Genomic DNA, 22456 nt, shown 5'->3' with positions numbered 1-22456 from the left:
ATGACACTCCTACCTCCAGTTTCTTGCACAAATCTTAATGTAAAGTTTTCACTGGAATTTTAGGGTTACTCTGTATTTGTTGAACAATTAAGTTTTCTATGTATCTGGAAGTGCAAGATTTACCCGCCCTTGTTTGCAAACATTTATGCTCATCCTGTACTATTTTCACCAACCAATCCTGATTTTCATTAGCCCTCGATATTTAGACTGCCCATAGACATGTACCTTTATTGGCAATTACATCTTTACCCTTGCACTTTGCCCTTCTTCTAGTTGAGGGGCCACCACCATCAACTACTTTAGAAGGCTTACTTACAACACCTTTACATTTCACCCTAATCCGGATTTTGTCATTTTTGGCTAGGTATAAAGACCTCCTTGTTGCTACAGCATGTGAGTTCATGTAGTTTTTAACATCAAGCTTGGTTTTGAAGACCTGTCCAATCTGAAATGGTTTAACATGACCTCTCTGTGAGCATGTACTTGACTTACTCAACTCTTTTAGCAGTCTCTTCCTATCATCTTCATGAAATCCTGCAAATTGATAATCATCGGTGGCAATAACTTCCAACTCATCATCAACCATGTCAATCCCTTCATCTTTTAAATGATTGTTTAAGATTCCATGTTCATCTACATCAACAGCATTATGGAATTCACTCATGTCTACATCTACATTAAATTGTATGTTAGACTCGTCCACATTGTATTCACTGTCATCAGAATCATCTCCACTGTCCTCAGAACCATGGTCACTCTCATAGTAGAAAGCCTCTCCATTATCATCACTCACCATACCCTCTAGATAATCCACTTCTAGTTGTTGTTCAAATGAAGTTTGAACATTAAACTCAGCATCATAATCAGCATAAAGTGAGTAATCCTCTATAAATGGTTCATAGTCATCAACTGTTGTAGTATTAGCTTCATCATCAGCTTGGCAGCTTGGTTCCTGTACATGGTAAGTTCCCAATGGTTCTTTAGTTTCAACTGCACTAGTGATCACTTCTTCTTGAGTTTCAATTTCATGATTCACCACTTCCTCTTGAATGACATGACTTTGTTTGCCTTGTGACCTTATAAATGGTAGAATACTCTTTGAGTAATCATGGCCTTCATCAACATCTAACACTTGTGACTGCTCATAATCAGAGTTCATAGACTTGTTTAGATCAAGCTTTCTACTACATGATCATGCTTCTCTCCTACAAGGTTTCTTTCTATTCATTTCAGGTGACACACTATCAGGCTCCAACTCTTCAATAACAACTTTAGAAGGAGACTTGTAATAACTAGCTACCCTTGTCTGACCAGTTTCAATATACACCCTAATAAGTCTGTGTTTAGGGACATATGATACCATTTTAAGTACATCTTGATCATTACCTAAAGGCATTAAGCCATAGTCCAAAGGGTATTCAGGGATACAGAAATGGTAGTAAAGGGTTTGCTCAGTTTTGTACCCTAGTTCTCGAACCATGTCGTCAAGCTCATGAACTGAAAATAAATCAGTGTCAACATCATCTACATATGCTACAACACCATCAACGTATTTCCTTCCAGGTGCATTGGTGAAGACACCGCTGTAGTGTATATTCAACATGAAATAGTTGTCATAACCTTCTGCAAACACAAAAAAAAATAAATAAATAAATAAATAAATAAAAAAAACAAGAGTAAAATCAATGATTTCCTTACATCAACACAATAGACCAAGAAAAAACAAGTTTTGTTGTAGTATTGTACCGTATCTTTTTCCTAAGTCCTCCACAGTTACAATTTTTTCTCGAAAACACCATTTTGATAGCACCATTGTAATTCATGCGGCTTAAAACCCTAAATCCCAATATATGTTCTTACTTCTACGATGGGAATGAACCCGATGAATACAAATGTAACTGGTTATCTTCTTGGGAGAGGGACGGGTATTGATGTGCAAGCAATAGGTAATCATTTCATATTAAAGAGAGAACGTTACAACTGAAATGACGAAATTACCCCTGCAATATTTTATTAAAAAATGAGTTAACTGTGAAATGCTAACGGAGTGAGCTGGAAGGACCAAATGTCAAAAGTTTTGAAACCACAAGGACCATCTGTGAGGATTTTTGAACTTAGGGATTAAACTTGATATTTTTGGAAACCACAGGGACCATTTTTGAAGTTTCCACTAGATATTGAATGTTTCCACTAGATCTCCTCTTTCATTGGTCGTCCTTTTTCGTGGTCATGACCAAAATCAACCACGTCACAACCAACATGATGCACACATGATGGTGTGCATGATGGTTGTGACCAACCATGATAGCAACGAACCACCTTCGCATACATGAAGGTCGTATCGTATTGTTCAGATGTTATAAAAAATAAAATGGGTAAGTATCAAAGTCATCATCCTCTTAAAAAACTATTATTGATTTTTTTTTAATGTAATAAAGCCATTATCTTTTTTTCTATTTATGCCAAAAAGCAAGTTGTCATGCTATCGAGCCTTGTTTTTCAAAAAATAATGATGATGGTTTTATTGTCATCATGCATTCAACGAATTAACACAAGTATTAACTAAGAATCTATATAAATAAATATATATATATATATATATATATATATATATATATATATATATATATATATATATATATAAAGATCTTGAGATTCAACCTCAGCCACGTATTTCACATCTGCCGCAATAACCTTCCGGCGTACCGGCGCGGCAGGTCTGCAATAATCATAAATGATTACACAGCGTCGCCCATTCCTTTATCCTCCACCACCATCCCCACCACCATAACTGCCACCGCCACCACCCTTACCACCACCTCTGACACCAGCCGACTTCACCACTGTCGCCTCCATTACTTATATCACCGCTCTCTTTGTCACCACCACCTTTTTTGCCACCAACAGTCGTAATTATATATGATTACTCAGTCTGTGAACAGACATATATGTATAATCATTTATGATTAAACATATATGTATAAACATGCATAATCATATATGATTATACCTCTCTGTTATATAATCATTTATGATTAGGCATAGTCCGTTGTTGTCGGTACGCTGGAGCGTTAGAGCGGCAAGTAAGAAATACATGGCTGAAGTTCAATCTCAAGATCTCTAATTTTATTTTAATCTCAAGGGAACCGTCCCATATATATATATATATATATATATATATATATATATATATATATATATATATATATATATATATAGAGAGAGAGAGAGAGAGAGAGAGAGAAAGAGAAAAAAAGAGAGAGTTAAGTTCATATATAAACACTAAGTATCGTGTGAATGTGTGACCAATTGTGGACACCATCCAAATGTATTATCGGAAGTTTACATACAATTATTTTAATAACCAAAAATAAAATTTAATAATTATGGAAATTCCCTTAAATCATTTGTCAGTTATAAGAGTTTCATCTTCTTAAAGCTTTCACACTTACTTCACCACAGAAGAATATATCTTTAATTTGAACATGTTTTACTGATACATATATAAATAATGTGTTTTAGAGCGTTTGAAGAATATTCATTAGGACTTTTTCTTCCGGGCCTTCTTCCTAATAGTCATCCTCATCAAAAACCTTTTAATTTAATTAATCAGATGGGGTATCTTCCATGTATCCAAAATTCTTAATTTTTACTCTTTATTTGCTTCATTGATATCATTTTCATTTTCTTTTATGTTATGTTTATTATTTAGTCATTTTGATTCTATTAGAATACACAACACACACATTGACCATTTGACCATACTTGTAATCGATTCAGGGGAGAACACATTGTTTGTTATTCTTTAAGAATGTTATTCCTTTCATTCTCAGATAATAGTAATAGATTGTTTTTTTTTTAACGAACGTCATGCTATAATTGAGCTTGTAACCAAATCTTTTAACATATATTCTGAAAGAATACAAACACACATATCTATCAACTACGTATTGATTTCTTTTCTCATGAAAATAGTTGTTTAGTGATTAAAATAAATTTATCAATCAGTGCATTCTTAAAGAATTAACTTTGATTCTTAAAGAATGAATTCTGATTCTTCAAGAATGTCGTACTAAAATATCATTCTTAACCATTCTCGTCATCAATCATGAAACTTTAACTAAAAAAAATCGATTCCTAACAATTGTTGTGATATATCAGAATCTTTAATTTAATATTGGGGAGTAGTCAAAAACACATTAAACTATATTCATGTATTATTAATGAATTGTATGCGTAATAATGAATAAACGTGAAGAAATAAAACCCAATTATTTCAAGAATGTTATTATCATATACATATAAATCTAACATTTTCTAATAATGTTTCTAATAATCGGTAATTTAAATTTTTGATGAATACACACGTTTAATTGGTGATTCATAAAAAATATTAATTTGAATATATAATTGTTTGATTTTTTATTAAATAATTTAACTTGTTTGTCTAAAATATAGTTAATGTTTATTTCTCTCTCTTATTAAAACTGTCATATTTTTCCATTAATAAGAAGTTAAGTGTAGGTTATATAGTAAATGATATCTCCTGTTAATAACATGCACCCTAAGATGACAACCCTTCATTCTTTTAATCTAATGGCTAGAATTTGGTTATACATTCACATAATATTTGTGATTCATATTTGATCCTAACCATATATATATATATATATATATATATATATATATATATATATATATATATATATAAGAAATATTTTTCTTACATCATATTGATTTGAAACCTCTATAACTATTCATTTTCATCTAAAAAACATCAAAAATGGTCCATGTGGTTTTAGCCCACTGGTCCACTTTTTCTTCATTAGATTGTAGCCCACAAATCTTCAAGTTTTCTTCAGTTTGAGCCCAATTTGTCTTTTCCAAATCTTCCAAAGCCAAAATACTCGATCGATCAATCAGTTTCACAATTTTAAATGTTGTTTTCCATCTTCTTTTAAGATCAATCCCATATTGATTACCAATAAAATGCCTCCAAACTAACCCAAATCTTCTTTTGATCTTCTCAAGCCCATGTTTCTTCATTGTCCTCATCAATCATTCGAATCTCGCAATCCCGAACATCTCCGACTCTCTGCTCCATGTTAGTCATCTAAAAATCTGCAATCATACTCAAAGACTAGAAAGAACCTGGTTAAAGGTATAAAATAATAAAAAGAGGAAATATGCAATAAGACTAACTAAAATGAGATGATTTAGGCTAAAATAAACTACAAAAAGAATTAAATAAAATAAAACTAATCACCCCAAGCTTAAAGCTCACTTGTCCTCGAGTAAGACAAGACTAAAATGAACTTGGGATGAACTATCCTTTAAAAAAATGGACAAAAACATAGAACTCGGTCAAGATCAGTCAACATGGTCAGAGTCAGCCTTTCATGGACCCTACGTGTCCTCCGAGTGTTCCCCACTTTAGAACCATAAACCACATTCCCAAACCACTTGATGGGTAGATAGATTTCGTCTGGATGTGGCAGTCATCAGGATGTGCTAGACAAAGGAAACAGGGGATGCGCCCAGTTGGGGTACTTTATATCACCAATGTGGACCATAATGCATGAAGGATAGATGTCACCATACACGATGATTCCTACATTTTCCAGGCCAAAGTGTATAATAATGAAATAGGGTTTTTGCTGCAACGACCTACGGGAAAACATCCAGTTTCGAAGGTTTTTCCCTTGTACTATCCTTTATGATCTACCATCTCGCCTTCATAGCCTTTTCTCACCAAAAATCAGAAATAAAATAAAACAAAATAAAAATGACTTAATCTAAGAACTAGACATAAGAAAAAAAATAAGTCTTCAATCTTGAACTTCTTCTATCGGTCTTCTGTCTTATGTCGGTTTTTTTTAAGAACATGAGCTTGAATCTTCACTTGATCTCTTATTCTACTTTTGTGCTGCTCCTTTTCTTCAAATTTTCATGTTTTTGCTATCTCTACGAATCTTATTCTTTTATTGCTTATTTTTGTGCTTCGCTTTCCAATTTTTTTCATTTGTTTGTTCTCTTCATAGCTTAGCGATTAGACCATAGGTAGAGGCTAAGAACGAATACCTAATGATCATTGACAATGTGTAAAGATCTACTAAAAGGGTGGGGAATGACTCAATAATGGGTGTTACCAAAAAAATTGTTTTCCCAAAAATGTGAATTGGGGGACCTATCTCAAAGTTCATCAATGTGAGGTGGGATGAACAAACTTAACTATCTATCTATTCTAGACCATTGATCACTTCTTCTTCATTAGATTGTAGCCCACAAATCTTCAAGTTTTCTTCAATTTGAGCCCAATTTGTCTTTTCCAAATCCTCCAAAGCCCGAATACTCAATCGATCAATCAATTTCGCAATTTTAAATGTTGTTTTCCATCTTCTTGTAAGATCAAGCCCATATTGATTTCCAATAAAATGCCTCCAAACTAGCCCAAATCTTCTTTTGATCTTCTCAAGCCCATGTTTCTTCATTGTCCTCAATGCTCATTCGAATCTCGCAATCTCGAACTTCTCCGCTCAATGTTAGTCTTCTAAAAATCTACAATTATACTCAAAGACTAGAAAAAACCCAATTAAAGATAAAAAAAAAAAATAATAATAATAATAATAGGAAATACGCAATACGACTAACTAAAATGAGATGATTTGTGCTAAAATAAACTAGGAAAATAAGTAAATAAATGAAACTATCAGGCTCCGACATACAGTGGTGAGCATGTAGACATTAAGGCTATCATAGTGGTCTGTGTTTTTTGTGTGTGTTTTAATTGCTAGCTATTGTGTTTCTTGGTTGTTGATAATATAATTGGTCCAACGGATGAATCATATAGTGGAAGTAAGGCAGACTCTGTTAATTTTGATGATCCTTTGTATTTTCACCCATCTGATAATTATGTGACTACTATAGTTACTATTAAACTTACTGGGACCGGAAAAACTTTCGTATTTGGCGTAGCTCTATGATTAGAAGTCTAAAAGCTCAAAATAAATTAGGGTTTAAAGATAGGGCTATTAAAAATGATACAACTGATCTTATCAATCTTCTAAGTGGGAACGTGTTAACGCTATAGTCTGTTCTTGGATTCTTGGTTCTCTTTCGGAGTCTATATACTCTAGTCATGCTTACTCTGAGTCTGCTAAGGAAGTTTGAAACGAATTATTTGAGACTTACAATAAATCTGATGGTTATGTTATTTTCAACATTCACCAAAGAATCAACTCTCTTACTCAGGGCGGTTCTTCTCTCTTTGAATACTTTAATAAAATTGAATCGTTGTGGAAGGAATTGATGGTCTTATGAACTTAGCTGAGTGTACTTGTGAGGTTGCAACTAAGTTTAACATCACTCAAAACTTACGAAACTTATGCATTTTCTGTTTGGGTTACATGATTCCTTTAATCAAGTAAAGAGTCATGTTCTTATGTTCTTCTGAGCACTTGATTGTCGAATTCCCCATAGTTAATGCATTTCAATGGTTTCCAGGACTAATCCACTTACACATGATCCACGCAAGCCCATTTTAGTACCCAAAAATGCATTTTGCAGTATGTTCAAGGCCCTCTAGAGCATTGTTTACAACTTCATGGCTCCCCCGTCATAGGTCCTATCTCATACTCTATGTCGACCGAGATGGATGTCCCTCTACTTGGCAATCTACATCCGGTTAGTGTGTTTTTACTTTTAGGAAGTAATCTTTTTCCCCTAGTCTTCTAAATACCATGGTGTTATCTCTTAATCCAATGTCAAGGTCGAGATCATTGTTTCCGTTCCTTCTTTTTCCACATCAGCGTGTCTAGTTTTAGAAACCATGTGAATAACTATGGTCTTAAATCTCGTGTTTTTTTAACTATCTGTTTTATATTAAATATTCTTTTTATAATTCTCGGGAATATTCTTTGAAACTATCCTACCCTTTCCCTGGTTAAGGAGTTTGATTGAAAATATCCTCGTTTCTCCATAGCTTCTAAAGACGTATTTTGTTTTTGTGATGTGACTGGAACAATATTGGTAGCCATTTTACCTTTTCTTCGTTTATTCTGTAAGTATTTGATTTTATAATTAAAACAAGTCATTATGGATTATAATCTAGAAAAGTATTTGCAAACACATATACATATGTGTGTTTAAGGTGATAAACCAAAGGTTAAAATAACATCATCGTGTACATGTATAAAATTAAATCTCCCTCAACTAGATATTTCTTTTATGCTCAAGATTCAACATTAACATTATTTATTTGGATACAACTTTATAAACTAGATATTTCTTTTATTCTCAAGATTCAACATTAACATTCCCTATTTGGACTCGAACAAAATCATCAAGCAAATCTAAGTTCACTTTAAACTTTGTATAACCAAAAAACTCAATTTAAAACTTGAAAAATGTAAGAACTTGTTTTCTAGATAAACTTAAACAGAGAGAACATCGATTAAAAGTTAAAACATAACCCCTCTCTTAATAAATAAATAAATAATGTGGGCCTGTAAATTAAGAAAATGATGGATGCGATTATATATACACATCCATCCTTCTTAAAAAAGAAAAGGCCAATAAACACATATAAAATACATGTTTAAATCGCAATAATATCCGCAAGAATATGGCCGCAATGCCCACAACACGTCGCATGCGGATGGAAGTGTTTTGCAGAAAAATATTCAATCAAATCTAAGTAAATACAACCATAAAACTCAATTTAAAACTTAAAAAAGTAATAACTTGTTTTTTAGATAGAATATCGATTAAAATATAACGCTTCTCTTAATAAATAAATAATGTGGGCCTGTAAATTAAGAAAATGATTGACGCGAGTATATATACACATCCATCTTTCTTAAAAAGGAAAGAAGGCCAATAAACACATACAAAAATACATGTTTAAATCGCAATAATATCCGCAAGAATATGGCCGCAGTGCCCACAACACGTCGCATGCGGATGGAAGTGTTTTGCAGAAAAATATATCAACTTGTACTTAAAGCAAATCTAGTTGTACTATTTCTAAAAATGGTAAGTTACTACCAAAGCAGCACATGAAACAAATTATATAAATGGAAAGAAACATTAAGGAATTAATTCTAAAAACTGAAACTGCATAGCAAAAACCTGAAAAAGGCATGAAATCTAAATCTTTGCCAAAAGAGATGAAGAAAGGTGAATGGAGGCTGCAAAGAAATGTGTGGTTAGGTGTTGCTATTTATGGTAGGGTTTAGGGGCAGGGGCAGCCGGGCAGGGTGGTGGTGCAACTTGCAGAGTCGGTGGTGGCCTGCCCGTACAATATTAATATTATATTATAACTTATAAGTAATGGATTCGTGGTGCCGTTTTGGGAGTGACTGGATGACTCACTTAAACCAAAAACCATTGTAGCAAATTCTGAATAAATATAGATATCGTTAATAATAAGATGATACCAATACCATGTACATAATTTCATTAATCCTAACTCTGATTTTTTTGTTTTTTTGAAGTATCATTGTAAAATATAGTTGAGCAATAAAGATCGACTCATTACTTTGATTTCATTGTTCTGGCATCCAGCATTACAAAAACAAACACCCTTTATAAGCAATTCATAAATTTTTTTCAAGTGTGTAAATATAAGTAGATGATGTCACCAAGAATCCGATCAGTTTTGGATCCGGATTCTGAATAAACCGGTTTACAATCCGGGCCAATCCAATTTTGGGTGTAGATTCATGATCCGGTGTCCAACTCTAAATATAAAATCTGGGTTAAGATAAGAAAAGTTGGTATAGCAGTAATCAATCCTAAAATAAAGTTGTTCTTAAGTTCAAATCTCACAAGTTTCGACCTTAGGTGGCTTCCCACTCAATAGAAATAGAAACCTTATTAAAATGCTTAGTTATGCCATGAAGTTGTTAAAAAAGTATGCAAAGCTAGGTTAACGAATAAGATAGATATCTCTACATGATGTTCATCGACTTAACAAATGCATATAAATTTTACGTGAGAATCAACGAGTTTTTTTTCTTTTTTTCTTTTTCAACATTATTCTAATGACAGGGACTAGGAGTGAGCTAAATACTAGGATGGATGCCCGAAATGCTCCTAGATAAAAAGGCTTTTGAACATTGAATGTTACAAATCGAATGTAATGAAAAGACGAAAATCAAATATTTTGATCAGAAAACCAAAGTCGTCAGATGTACCATATCCATCAGAAATAAACCAATGTTAATGTTAACCAAAAGTCAAAAGTGGCAACGCCTACGAGATCCAAGTTTCAAAGGCTTGTAACAAAAGGATTTCCTAAATTAGAAATTATTATTTAACACAAATACACGGCACATTATTTTACACCTACCGCCTACTAGTTTTTTTTTTTTTTAATTTTCCCCCTTGACTTTCTCCAGATGCTGCAATTCAGCCAACAAACCAGCAAACTCTCGTTCCGCATCTCCTAGTTCCCTTTTAAGCCGCATCACCTGCCATTCATCCATTCATACATAAAATCAATCGCATCATGTATCATATATCAATGCTTAAACACCCGGTCAACAAAAGTCAAACATTGCTGGAATACCTTGTGCTCAAGTTCTTTTTCTGCCTTTTCAAATTCCAAGCATCTAAAAGAAAAAAGAAACAAGTAAAATGTTAAAAACATTGCCGATGAGAGAGATATCAGTTATATGAAGTAATACTCACTGGGATTTGAGCCTTTTGTTTTCTTCTATCACGTTCATTGCCTCTCCATTGTTTACCAAATCATTCTACATATAAAAAAGAAAAAATCAAAATGATACTGAAAAATAAAAATAACTTTTTATATCAGAAAAAAAATAAATAAATAAAGTACCCTGGTCCCCATCCGGGCCTCTGGCTGGAACCTTTCACGCTGCTCTCTCCTTTTCTGATTTGCCACTATACAAAACAAGCAGGAGATTTAATGATGAAAAGATCAGAGGGCTAAAATAAAGTAACAAAACTGAAATTTGTATTTGTTCACTTCTTACCTTGTTCAAACCCTTTAGGGAAGTTGGGTATCAATTCTACTGGCTTTAGAAAAGAGGAATTAGAATAATAACCAGCTTTGTTGTTTACAGTAGCAATTAATGGTGGTTTTTTAGTGGGTCCCGCTCCCGACTCTGAAAGGCGTTTCCTAGGAACACATTGATCTATAACATGCTGATGAACAAAATTAGAAGAACCAGGGGTTTCAGATGGTGGTCTTGCTTTTTTCTTGATTTGATACCCAATCAATCCACAATGATAATCCCTATCAAATCACTTTCATATCAATATCTTTTTTCTTCTACTTTGAAAAATCTACTCAAACACAAGCAATGTCACGTATGATGATTTAACAACTGCTTACCAGTATTCCCATGTCATTTCTTTCAATCGAGAAACAAGTTTTTGAAAAACAGAAGTTTTCTCAAAATCCTGTTTGTTATGAGTAGGTTCAATAAAGTTTGCTTCAAGAACACCAACGACACCTCTCCCCCTACTGTCAGCAAAGATCACAACAGGCCAAAATGGCTGCAAAAAAAAAAAAAAAAAAAAAAAAAAAAAAAAAAAAAAAAAAACCAAAAGAATTTTTTTTCTTAAAAAATCCTCAAATTATTTTTAAAAAAAGAAAGAGTCAACTCAGTCAAATCACCAGTATCAAACGGTTCTTGTGGTAGACATTGAAACCATGGACATTCACATTTGGGGCATCCTTATCAAACCCGATAGTTGTAATCACTGTACCCTGTATCAATCACCAAATTCAATGAAAAAAAAATTAAAAATTAGTTTTCTTGGATTATAATTAAGAAAATAATAATAAATACAACCTCTGAACGCCCATCAGTGTGAGGTTTATACATGATAAATTCTGTGTGTTTGAGGTCTGTGGCAATATTATGATACAGAACAACTTTCCCTCTCAACACCATTGCAAATGTGTCAGGTAATTTTAAGTATAAAACAGATAAATAGGCCTGAAACATGACAAAATATATATATATATAAATAATTTGGTGCATATATATAGCAATGAAAGTATATTTAAGATAACAAAAAGTAGTAAAATTACACGAAGAGAATATTTGAGGCGATTAGCAATGTGCTGCTCATTTACTGCCATTCGAGACCCTTCTTTCACTTTGCCTTTTCCATCCCAAGCAATACAAATATCCTAAAACAATAACATTTAAAATTAATATTATGTTTTTTTATGTATATAAAAGAAAATTAAAGGTATTGGCATTTAGCAACATATTTTACTCTCAATGTACTTTAACTATTAACTATTGTAGCAACAGAACATACAATTTCATATCAATTTGGGCAATGTACTCTATTAGTTACATAGTAAACAATGTAAAGTTTATTGCTATTATGAGATTATCAATAACAAAACATAACCACATTAATGGTTGTTTAAAAATTAAAATATATAAATGGAGAAATACAGTGGGAAAGAAAAACCTCAGGATCTGAGTCAAAATCAAGCTCCATATTACCATCCTCATCAAGCCATAAATTGTATATGATGACTTTTGTGCCATGAGAACCAACATCTTCAAACTATATACATATCAAGATTCAAGAATATAGTTATGTTTTAGCAAAACTACAGTTTCTTGAAAAAACAGAGTAATTTTCAAGAAATGGAGGACATACTTGCTTCAGTAACTCTTCCTCTGTTGAAAATGGAGACCATTTTAAGAGGACTGAGAGGTTTGAGTTTGAAGTTTGTATGGGGTCAAAACACCCTGTCACAAAGTTGAAATTATAGTGAACCTGTAGCAAAAACAAGTTTTTGCATTTTAGAATCTTTATAAAATAAGTGAACAAAAAGGAAATGTTAAGACAAGTGAATTTTCATTTCTCACCATGGGAACAACTATTCTGTCATATCCTGATTGTGTTAAAAATGTATACGATAGAAGACCGATGCTTTGAGTCAATGTCCTGATCATAAGAACATAAAAGAGTAGAATGAAAATGTTAAATGCAAAATAAAATTAGATTTGTTGATGGTGATGAAGTAAAGAAAAGTCAAACCTATCGGTCAAATAGCGGCTGAAAACTATAACATCTGCTCCAAGCCTCATAGTGCTGGTTTTAAAACCATTTCCATCTGAACGTCTACAAGTCAACCAATCAAAATGAAGGGACAAAACAAAGCAAGCAAACAGAAAAGTAAACAAATGAACAAAAAAAATAAAAGTAGCATTAGCATATGAAGAACAACATACACTTCCCAATTGCAAATTTTGACTTCTTTTCTGAAAACCCAAAACTCAAACACCTGCGCATTGCTTCTGGATCCATTCCACCTCCATCATCTAATTTCAGTAAATGAACTTTAGTGTCACAACCTCAAAAGAAAATGCACCAAAATATGAAAACTCAAAAGCATGATAAATGTAATTATCTTAATGTTACCTTGAATTAGCAATGCTGTGGTTCCATTTCTTTGGTTTGTTGTTTTGTCTATGATTACATATGTGGCATCCTTTTGTATCTACAAAAAGTAATCGAATTTTTATACCCATTAGACTTTAGGACAAAAAACAAATGAGTGATAGTATTGTTCTTCGTTTAATAAGAAGAAATTTAGAAGCTAATTACCTCATCCACAGCGTTATCAATAAGCTCAGCTATGGCTGAAATGCAAGTTAACAGAGTGTTAAGATTTAAAAAGTTGCGACTTTATGCAAAGTAATTGTAAAACTTAACATACCACCAAAAGCCCATTTGTGAGAAGTGGCATTTGAGTGAAGAAATTTCGGGTGTATATGTAGATAACTAGAACCAGCTGTCATGTAAGAAACAAGTCATTAGAATGAAGTGGGAAAATAAAATATGATAATGTGATTTGTAAAAGGTGAATACATTTAATTGTGGACTTAGGAGTAAGATCATCATTGTAAGCTCCAGCTTTCCAAAATTGTCTGCAAAGAGGTGCAGCACATATTGGAGATGTTGAGCACAGATTTGCATCATCAGCTGGTGATTGTTCTTGATCCAACACACTGGTGCCACTAGAGCTTCTATTTTCTTCGGTTTCTTGTCTTACACCATGAATCTTGGACCTTTTATTCAGGGTTACATCAGTATGGTTTTGTATTTGTTGACTCGATACTCCATCTAGATTTTTCTCCAATTTAACTGATCCTGTTTCCAGTTCTAGGATACCAGTATCCCTAAAGAACTCGGCAATATCCATTCAGATTATATCATTCACTGCAAAGGCATCACGAAAGTGGTGAGTATTTTGTCAAAAGTGATCGATGTGACAAAAGCAATAGAAAAAAGTTAGACATGGTAGAAATCTTTCTATAAATTCACAAAATCACATCAATCTTGATTCTTGAAGTTGGAAGTGAATCTACAGCAATCCAATCAAAAGATATAGTACATTTTAAAAAGGGATGTAACAGAGTGTGATATACGCACAAAAATCACTCCAATTTTCATATTTTTCCCGATTTGGCTTTAAAAGAAAAGCATAGCGCAAAACAAAAATAGGAAATTTTGTAATACACGTACCAAGAAACGTACCAGTATGTTCCTGTGTCTTTTGATGGAACTCTGCTTGAGAAAATCACAAGCAAAGGAGGGGAAATCAAAAAGAAAAAATAAAAATAAAAAATAGGGTTTCGAGTACACAAAGAATTTAGAATTTCTTTATCTGGGAGCATGCAATGAAAAAGAAAAGGATCTGAAATAGAAGTTAGAAGAGTTAGATTGTTTGTTGCAACGAGAATTTCAACCGGTGTGCGAACGACGGCGTACTCTACCGTACTACGGCGGCGAAGAGAGATGGCGAGGGGGTTCTGGGAAAAGTGTGTTTTGATGACCGATGCTTTTGACCGCGTGTGAGCAAAAAGGAGTGCCATATGCGATCGTCAAATATATAAGGGTTTCTTCAGAAGACAAATACGGAGTAAATTAATATATTGTTTAAAATAATAGCCTTCAGAAATCCTTATATTTTATTTATATGTACAATAGCCCTTATATTTTTTTGTTATATTTCATACTAGCTTATAAACTACAAAAACTAAAATTAATTAAATTTTTTTATTAAAAAAATAAAATTATTAATCAATTATTTTAAATAAATTATTACTTAAGAGATATTTTTTTAGTTATATAAAATTATAATCGTTGATTTAAATAAATACTTGAAGTTATATCACATTCTAATATGTATTAATTTTATTTAATTTTTAATCTAATGTTATTAATTTAATATAATTAAAGTGAAAAAATTTAAATTTTGAAATTTAAAATAGAGAATCAATCATTAATTTAATGTCATTAGAATGAAAAAATTAAAATTTGAAATTTGAAATGGATAATAAATAGGTTGACATGTGGCATGATAAATGATATATAATATTAATGAGGAGTTCTAATATTCTGACACTTGTCAATAAGAGAATAGACATATTTTTTTATTAGAATAGGGATGGAGATGGAGAAGTTTATAACCCGTGAGAATCACAGTTATTAAATTAATTAAACTTTTATAGTAAAAACTCAAAATTATTAATATGTTATTTCAAATAAATTATTAATTAAGAGATATTTTTAGTTATACAAAATTATAATCGTTGATTTAAATAAACACGTAAAATTATATCACCTTATGATATATATTAATTTTATTTTATTTTTTATTTTTTATTCTAATGCTATTAATTTAATGTAATTAGAATGTGAAATTTAAATTTTGAAATTTGAAATGAAGAATCAATTATTAATTTAATGTAATTAGAGTGAGAATTTTAAATTTTAAATTTGAAAGAGATAATTAATAGGTTGACATGTGCATGATAGGTGGCATATAATATTATTGAAGATTTCTAATATTGTGACACTTGTCAATAGGTGAATAAACTTATTCATTTATTAGAATCGGGGAAGATTAATCCAAATATCCGGGTTTTTTTAAAAAGGACAAAAGCATGTTTTTGGCACTAACTTGGGAAAAGACTTTAATTTAATTTTTCCTTTAGTACCTAAATCAACCTTGTATCCATTTTAGCCATACCTAGTCTCAAAAATATCACCGACATTGTCCACAACCTACACACAAAACAAACAAAGTATACACATAAACAATAAATACATAATACATTTGGATACATGCCCATAAAAACTTATATTACTTCACAACTTTCCCAAATTCATCAATCTTCAGTTGTATGTTAGGCCTACAATTACCCCTCCATTTGGCTACCTCTTGACCTTGATGATAAAAACATTTTCATAAGGAGAATACTTATTTCCTCTAGCATTGTAAGTAGAGGCTTCTTCCTTATTCTCTACTGCTTCACGGGCATACCCATGAGAAAATAAGGCTCTGCACCAGGTTTCAGGTTTCCTTGCCATAAGATAGGTGTATCATGTTTATGTTATCTTCTTTATCTTCTCCATTGTATCAAGAAAGTCCCCTTCCACTGTACTCATAGGAGCTTCACAGAACAAATTCTTTAGCTCTAATCCTATGAATTTCTTCCTAAAGTTTGCAAAGATATGTATAACACATTGTTTGTGCTCAACATGGGGGAGTAGGTTTGCCACAACCTGTAGAAGTCCCTATAATTAACAAACAAACACAACTCATGTAAAAATTAATGAGTGTTACATATAAATATATATTGTATACTAATATATGTTTTTAGTACCTTGTGTTGGTCTGAGATAACAACCAGTCCATTGTCAGCACTAAGATCCAAATCAACAACCAAATTCTGAATGAACCAGGTCCAGTTATCCTTATTCTCAACATTCATAACTGCCCATGCTATTGGGTAGACATGGTTGTCTACATCCCTCCCAATAACAGTTAAAATCTCCCCCTTTACCTGGACCTTCAAGAAACTACCATATAGCTATATTACCCTTCTACGTCCTCTATTTCATCCATCTTTGAACGCCTTGAAGCCAACATAAAACTTCTTGAAATAGTTACTCCCCGGATTACTTTCTACCCCCACCAAGAAAGTTGTACCCGGATTACTCAACCTAATTGCAACTGCATAGTCCCAAACCCCGGCATAGTGTCTTCTAACTTCCCTTGTAGCATCCCCATTGTAGTATCCCTTACTCTTTGGCATTGCCTAACAGATACATGTTGGATTAGATGTTTAAGCCCATAACTATAATTGGTATGTACTTGACCTGAGAGTAGCATGGTCCATTTTGGGTTGCATTCACCAGAACAAATATGATATGATGAATATTTGAGAAAGAGGAATTATATTATTTAATTAGTATCGATCAAGAAAAAATTTGGAATTAATTTAGTGATCAAAAGAGACTAATTAAATATATAAGGGCTGATTGTGTAAATCAAAGATACGTATTGGTTGGGCTAATAATCCATGATTGATTAGTGATGGGCTATGCTTATGTAAGTATCCATATAGTGTTAGTCCATTACAAACCCAAGTGTAGGAATTAGGGTTTACGCATAACCATTGGAATTTTACATTATATATATGTAACCCCTTGTCTAGAATGAGAACACTAGTGATCTTAGAGATACTATAGTCGAATTCTTGACTGCCTCTAACCTCTCTCTCAGGTTCTCCAATTGTTGGTGGTGTTTTATGAACCATTTGAGGCATCACACTTAAGGTGCTAAGTTTTTAAAGGTCAAGTAATTCAAGCTACTACAAGAGGTAACCTTCTAACTAGTTTTTTTCATTCATATGTCAAATTGCATGCTAGTTAGGATTCATGCTTTGGAAAATTGTTTATTACATGCATAACTAGAGAGAACTTAGAACCAAAGCATTAGGGTTGTATGTGCACCATAGGAGTGTTATAGTGCTCAAAACCCATCAGTGGTATCAGAGTCAGGTTTGTTTTATGTTATATTAATGCTTGGTTATTTTTCAAAGCTGAAAAAATCAAATTTTTGGCCTCTGGCTGATGAACTCGCCGAGTCCAATGATTTGACTCGACGAGTTCAATTACAAATTGGCAACTCGACGAGTCCAGTTCATGCACTCATCGAGTAGAACCTTCTGCTCGCAAATTTTCGAGCCTTTTGGCCATAATTGGATTAGGATCATTACCACAAACTTATTTATATCATAAAATTCATGTTTTTTATATGGTAATGATTATCCTCATCCAATTAAAGGACAACTGTCAAATTTTAAGATAATAAGTTGATTATTGTTTTATTTGATTTGAATTACCTTGCCTTATGAGTTAGATTAGATTAATGGTAAATTATATGATAATGTTATTAATTAAAAATTGATCTAAATGTTTTTAAACAACTCCATAACTTGTCCTCAAGTTATGAAACATCAAGAGTTGCATTCATTAAAATACATTAACTCATAAATTATGGAACCCAAAAGTTTTGAAGAGTTTCAAAACTTGCCCTTAAGTTTTAGAATTTGTAAAGTCTCTCTTACGAAACATTTAATTCCAAACCTTAGAATTTTAAAAGATTAAAATTCAACCCTTATATTATTATAATATTATAAGTTTAATAATCATATATATGTATAAGACAAGTCAGTCTTACTGTTAGTAGGCCTCATTCACGAAGTCGGTCTATAAGGGGGGGTATAAGGTTACTACCTATAAAATGGTGGTTTAATGAGTGTCCACTCTCACTCACCCGCTGCTTCCTTGAATGGTGGAGGGTCGTTAGCTGAATGGGTAGGATAGGACATTAATTCTCATTAAAAGTATAATGATAATTATAAAGTAACTAAATGTTTTATAAAATTCTCAATCTTAGTTACTATAGGAAAAATGTGAAAATGATGCTATTCCATAAAATTGCACTTTGCACCTTGTCAAGTCGTTAATGGAGCGTGTGTGGTTAACCGACACATTAACTTGGACTAGTAAGGGTAGCAAATGGTAGCTTGATGTTTGTCATAGATCAATGGAGTGTGTGTGGTTAACCGGCACATTGATTAGGTGATAAATAACATCAAGAGTACCAAGCACATTTGCATGGTTATTCACACCTTGTTTGTGATCCTCGACATCACAGTCACAAACTTGAAGGGCATAATCGAGATTTAAAAATGTCATTGAAAAGTTCAATGAATCTCAAAAGAATCTAGGAATTTCAATTTAATTAAAACTTAATATTCAATTTTCGTTTTTCATGGTGGAAATTGGTAATATCGTCATTTACCTACCTTCAAATATTTTGCAATTGGATTACGACATCCCTCTTCCGAATTGTAAAATATTGTGTTGGGTCCTAACCTTAATATTTCATTTGGGTGTTATATTAAGGATTTTTATCTAATCTAAACTTTGTCTTTTTTTTTTCAGATGTCCTCTAACACCGCTTCTGGCTCAAACCCTTCGGGCTCTTTCTCCCTCATGAACTTGTGTGGGAGGGTCATCTTTGATGGTTCGAACTTCAATGACTGGATTCGGAACATTAGGATGGTCACTCGCTACGAGGACAAGGAATATGTGTTGGGTTTTGTATACTACAACATCCTATGGTGCACATACAACCCTAAATGCTTTGGATCTATGTTTTCTCTAATTATACATGCAATATTGTTTCCAAAGCATTAAGCCTACAACTAGCATACAATAGACATAAACAACATAAGAATGAGTTATACGATTACCTCTTGATGTAGCTTGTTGTGTTTGGCCTTTAAGAACTTATCACCTCAGGTGTGATGCCTCAAACGGTTCAAAACACACCTAGGACAAATGAGAACTTGATAGAGATTTTGCTAGCTCCAAAATCGGCTCTAATGAACTCTAAGAACTCCAGTGGTCGATTTTGGGTGGTAAGGGAGTCCTTTTATAGTGTGGCAAAGTCTAGGGTTACATCCATGCAAATCCTAATGCCCATGACCTTTTATATTACTTAGGCTCCATGGTTAAACCTCCATGGACTACCATATTGGTTTAGCCCATCATAAATAACAATTGGCCCACACTATAAGAATCATTGATTTACCAAATCAATCCCCATATATTTATTTAGTCTCTTTTGATAACATAATTAATTCCAAATTAATTCTTGACCAATACTAATTAAATAATATGATTTTATATTAATATATTAGAACTTATAATATATTAATAAATCATAAGTAACCTCTTACTCAAGTATCCATCCTATCAAATTGTCCTGGTGATAGCAACCCGAAATGGACCATGCTACTCTCGGGTCAAGTACATACCAATTATATTTATGGGCTTAGACACCTAATCCATCAGTAGGCCTGGCAATGGAGCGGGTTTTAACCCTGATCCGATCCAAACCCTTAACAATTATACGGATTTGGAGCATAGTTTTTGATTCGTTTACCCGTTAACGACCCGTACCCGCTAACCCTTTTATTAAAAGGGTCGGGTATGGATCATCATTGATCCGCTGCATTTATAACCCGCCCCATATAAATTTTAGAATTATACATTTGTATTTTATACTGCCTAAATTTTACTTTAAATTCCAATCGTAAATCCAAAGAGAAAAGGCCAAAGACTAAACTATTTATACATAGGACCCGGGGACTCAACTTCTAGACTTCCAGTCGTCTCCCAAGAATCATGATGTCATTTCATTTATATTTAATCATGTAAACACCAATTTCATTTATAAATCAATAAATTCATTTATCAATTGGAAGAAAGTTTGTAATTGTTATTCTTTATCAATGCAATCGAGGGTCAAAAACCAATTGGAAGTAACTACAATAATAATTTTAATTCCAATCGAAAGTCTTCGAGTACATAATGTGTTTTCTAAATCAACATTTGTTTTATTTAACAAATGTGATTTTATGATTTAAGTCAAATGTGTTTGATTATTCAAAAAAACATACGGGTTACGGAGCGGGTTTGGATATCTGCTGATTCGGTGGATAAGGGTATGGGTTTGATAATTCAAAACCCTGCGGGTTTGGATCGGGTTTTGGAATTTGTTAAAAGGGTTTGGATCAATGTCGATTCGCTCCAAACCCGCCCCATTGCCAGGTCTATCCAACAGTCTCCCACTTGGATAAGTCTAATAACTATTATTACAAGTACGACTCCAAAATCCCGACTAGCTATCGTAGCTCTTAAAAGTCGTTGTCGAACCCTGACCTAGTCAATGACGCGTCCATTGGATAAAGGATCATATATTCCTCTATTATAGATATCGTATGGACTGAGACATGGATTATAATCATGCTCTCTGTCTATCTGATGTTTCCCGATTTCCGATTTATGACGATTGACTAATTGAAAAAATCAAACCAGTCCAAGCTTGGCCAAACACTTAGGGTTGTCATCACCAAATCATCGAGGGGCCCACAGATATCGCTTTTAGCCCTCTAAGGGTAAAAGGAACAGGTAAAATTCGACTCATATGCTTGCTTGTACTTACTCATCAAATCACACACAACAATATGTTTTATAACACCAAGTTACTGATGTGTTTACATACGTCAATGTGAAACTGACTTGTAAACTACAACTCATATGTTTTGGTTTCAAGAATATAAGATATTATCGTCTCACCAATCACTCGTGATAAAATCCATGAAGTGATTCAGATGAGTGTAAGTTTAATCCAATACTCGAATCTTATTCCATGAGTACTCATGAACACTGCAACAAACTTGTGCTATGTCTAAAACACTTAGACAATCTACAGTTAGATTCATGACAGTCTTGCCTCAATACCTACTTCCAAAGTATGATCGACTATGGATGGTTTCAATAACCTAGTTATCCGAGAAGTCAAAACATGCAAAGTGAAACACAAGAATAAACGAATCCAATATGGTCTTAGAACTTATGAATATAAATAAAAACAACTTTATTTAATCACCATATTGATTACACATTATTCATTGTATAATTTTTCGATTAATCAACTTAATACTTGAATTAAAACAATAATTATCCCATGCTCCAAGCATGTACACTATGTTTTTTTATGGTCCTTTCTTTGTGAAATAGATATGATAGCTTCATTTTGTTTACTTCTTTTTATAGTTTTTAGCACATTTCATTCGCATTTTAGTTAATTTCCATACACATTTTCCTTTTTGTTATTTTTATGACCATTTCGGGTACTTTATAGTTTCTTGAGCATTATTGCAGATTTTTTGGAGACTAGCGGAGCGGGATTTTTGGGAGGCAATTGGACTTGAAGAGCAATGGGGATTTCGTGCTTGATGGTTGTGGAGGTGATTCGTGGAGTGAGCTTGTCAATTGCTTGAAGCCGTGGAAGTGTTGAACTTTAAATTTGAAAGGGCACGAGAGAATTCTTGAGTGTGCAAGATCGATGTTTAGGAGTTTGAGGAAGTTTTGAGTGATGTGGAGAGACAAATTGGGCTCAAATTGAAAAAATTGAAGAAAAATGGGCTAGAACCTGATTGGACTCGAACTGTGCCAATGGATTAGCTGTGAGGGCCCAAGACTTGAAGAAGCCCAAAATTTCGTTGCAGTCACGCGG

General features: G+C 33.0%; 1 protein-coding gene across 2 annotated transcripts; it reads right to left on the bottom strand.

The window, feature by feature from the left end:
- Nucleotides 1-10163: 10163 nt before the first annotated feature.
- LOC145102521 (protein MICRORCHIDIA 6-like) lies at nucleotides 10164-14880 on the bottom strand. Of its 2 annotated transcripts, none has more exons than XM_079039931.1 (19): nucleotides 14533-14880; nucleotides 13876-14226; nucleotides 13724-13798; nucleotides 13612-13646; nucleotides 13426-13504; nucleotides 13236-13325; nucleotides 13042-13117; nucleotides 12870-12948; nucleotides 12658-12777; nucleotides 12463-12561; nucleotides 12068-12169; nucleotides 11826-11972; nucleotides 11648-11740; nucleotides 11363-11526; nucleotides 11001-11263; nucleotides 10844-10908; nucleotides 10693-10757; nucleotides 10571-10613; nucleotides 10164-10472 (listed from the first exon to the last, which is right to left on the bottom strand). In XM_079039931.1, the coding sequence occupies exons 2-19, from the start codon at nucleotides 14207-14209 to the stop codon at nucleotides 10374-10376; spliced, it is 2028 nt and encodes a 675-aa protein (XP_078896057.1). In that variant the 5' UTR covers nucleotides 14210-14226; nucleotides 14533-14880; the 3' UTR covers nucleotides 10164-10373. The 2 variants fall into 2 exon arrangements, with proteins under 2 accessions (XP_078896057.1, XP_078896056.1); XM_079039930.1 differs by having other exon boundaries at nucleotides 14545-14880.
- Nucleotides 14881-22456: the final 7576 nt, after the last annotated feature.

Source organism: Lactuca serriola, chromosome 4 (genome assembly GCF_051521515.1).
Source record: "Lactuca serriola cultivar US96UC23 chromosome 4, Lser_US96UC23_V15, whole genome shotgun sequence".
Lineage (NCBI taxonomy): Eukaryota > Viridiplantae > Streptophyta > Magnoliopsida > Asterales > Asteraceae > Lactuca > Lactuca serriola.
Note: the sequence above shows the minus strand (reverse complement) of the source record. Positions and strands in the feature narration are given on the sequence as shown.

Bases quoted from the DNA above. Each gene is read 5' to 3' on its own strand.
- LOC145102521 (XM_079039931.1), bottom strand. From the start codon at position 14,209: ATGGATATTGCCGAGTTCTTTAGGGATACTGGTATCCTAGAACTGGAA. The intron at 12,949-13,041 runs GTTTGACTTTTC...TCTTATGATCAG, and splicing joins AGCCGCTATTTGACCGATAG to GACATTGACTCAAAGCATCG. The intron at 10,909-11,000 runs GTAAGAAGTGAA...TGTTTTGTATAG, and splicing joins CCCTAAAGGGTTTGAACAAG to TGGCAAATCAGAAAAGGAGA.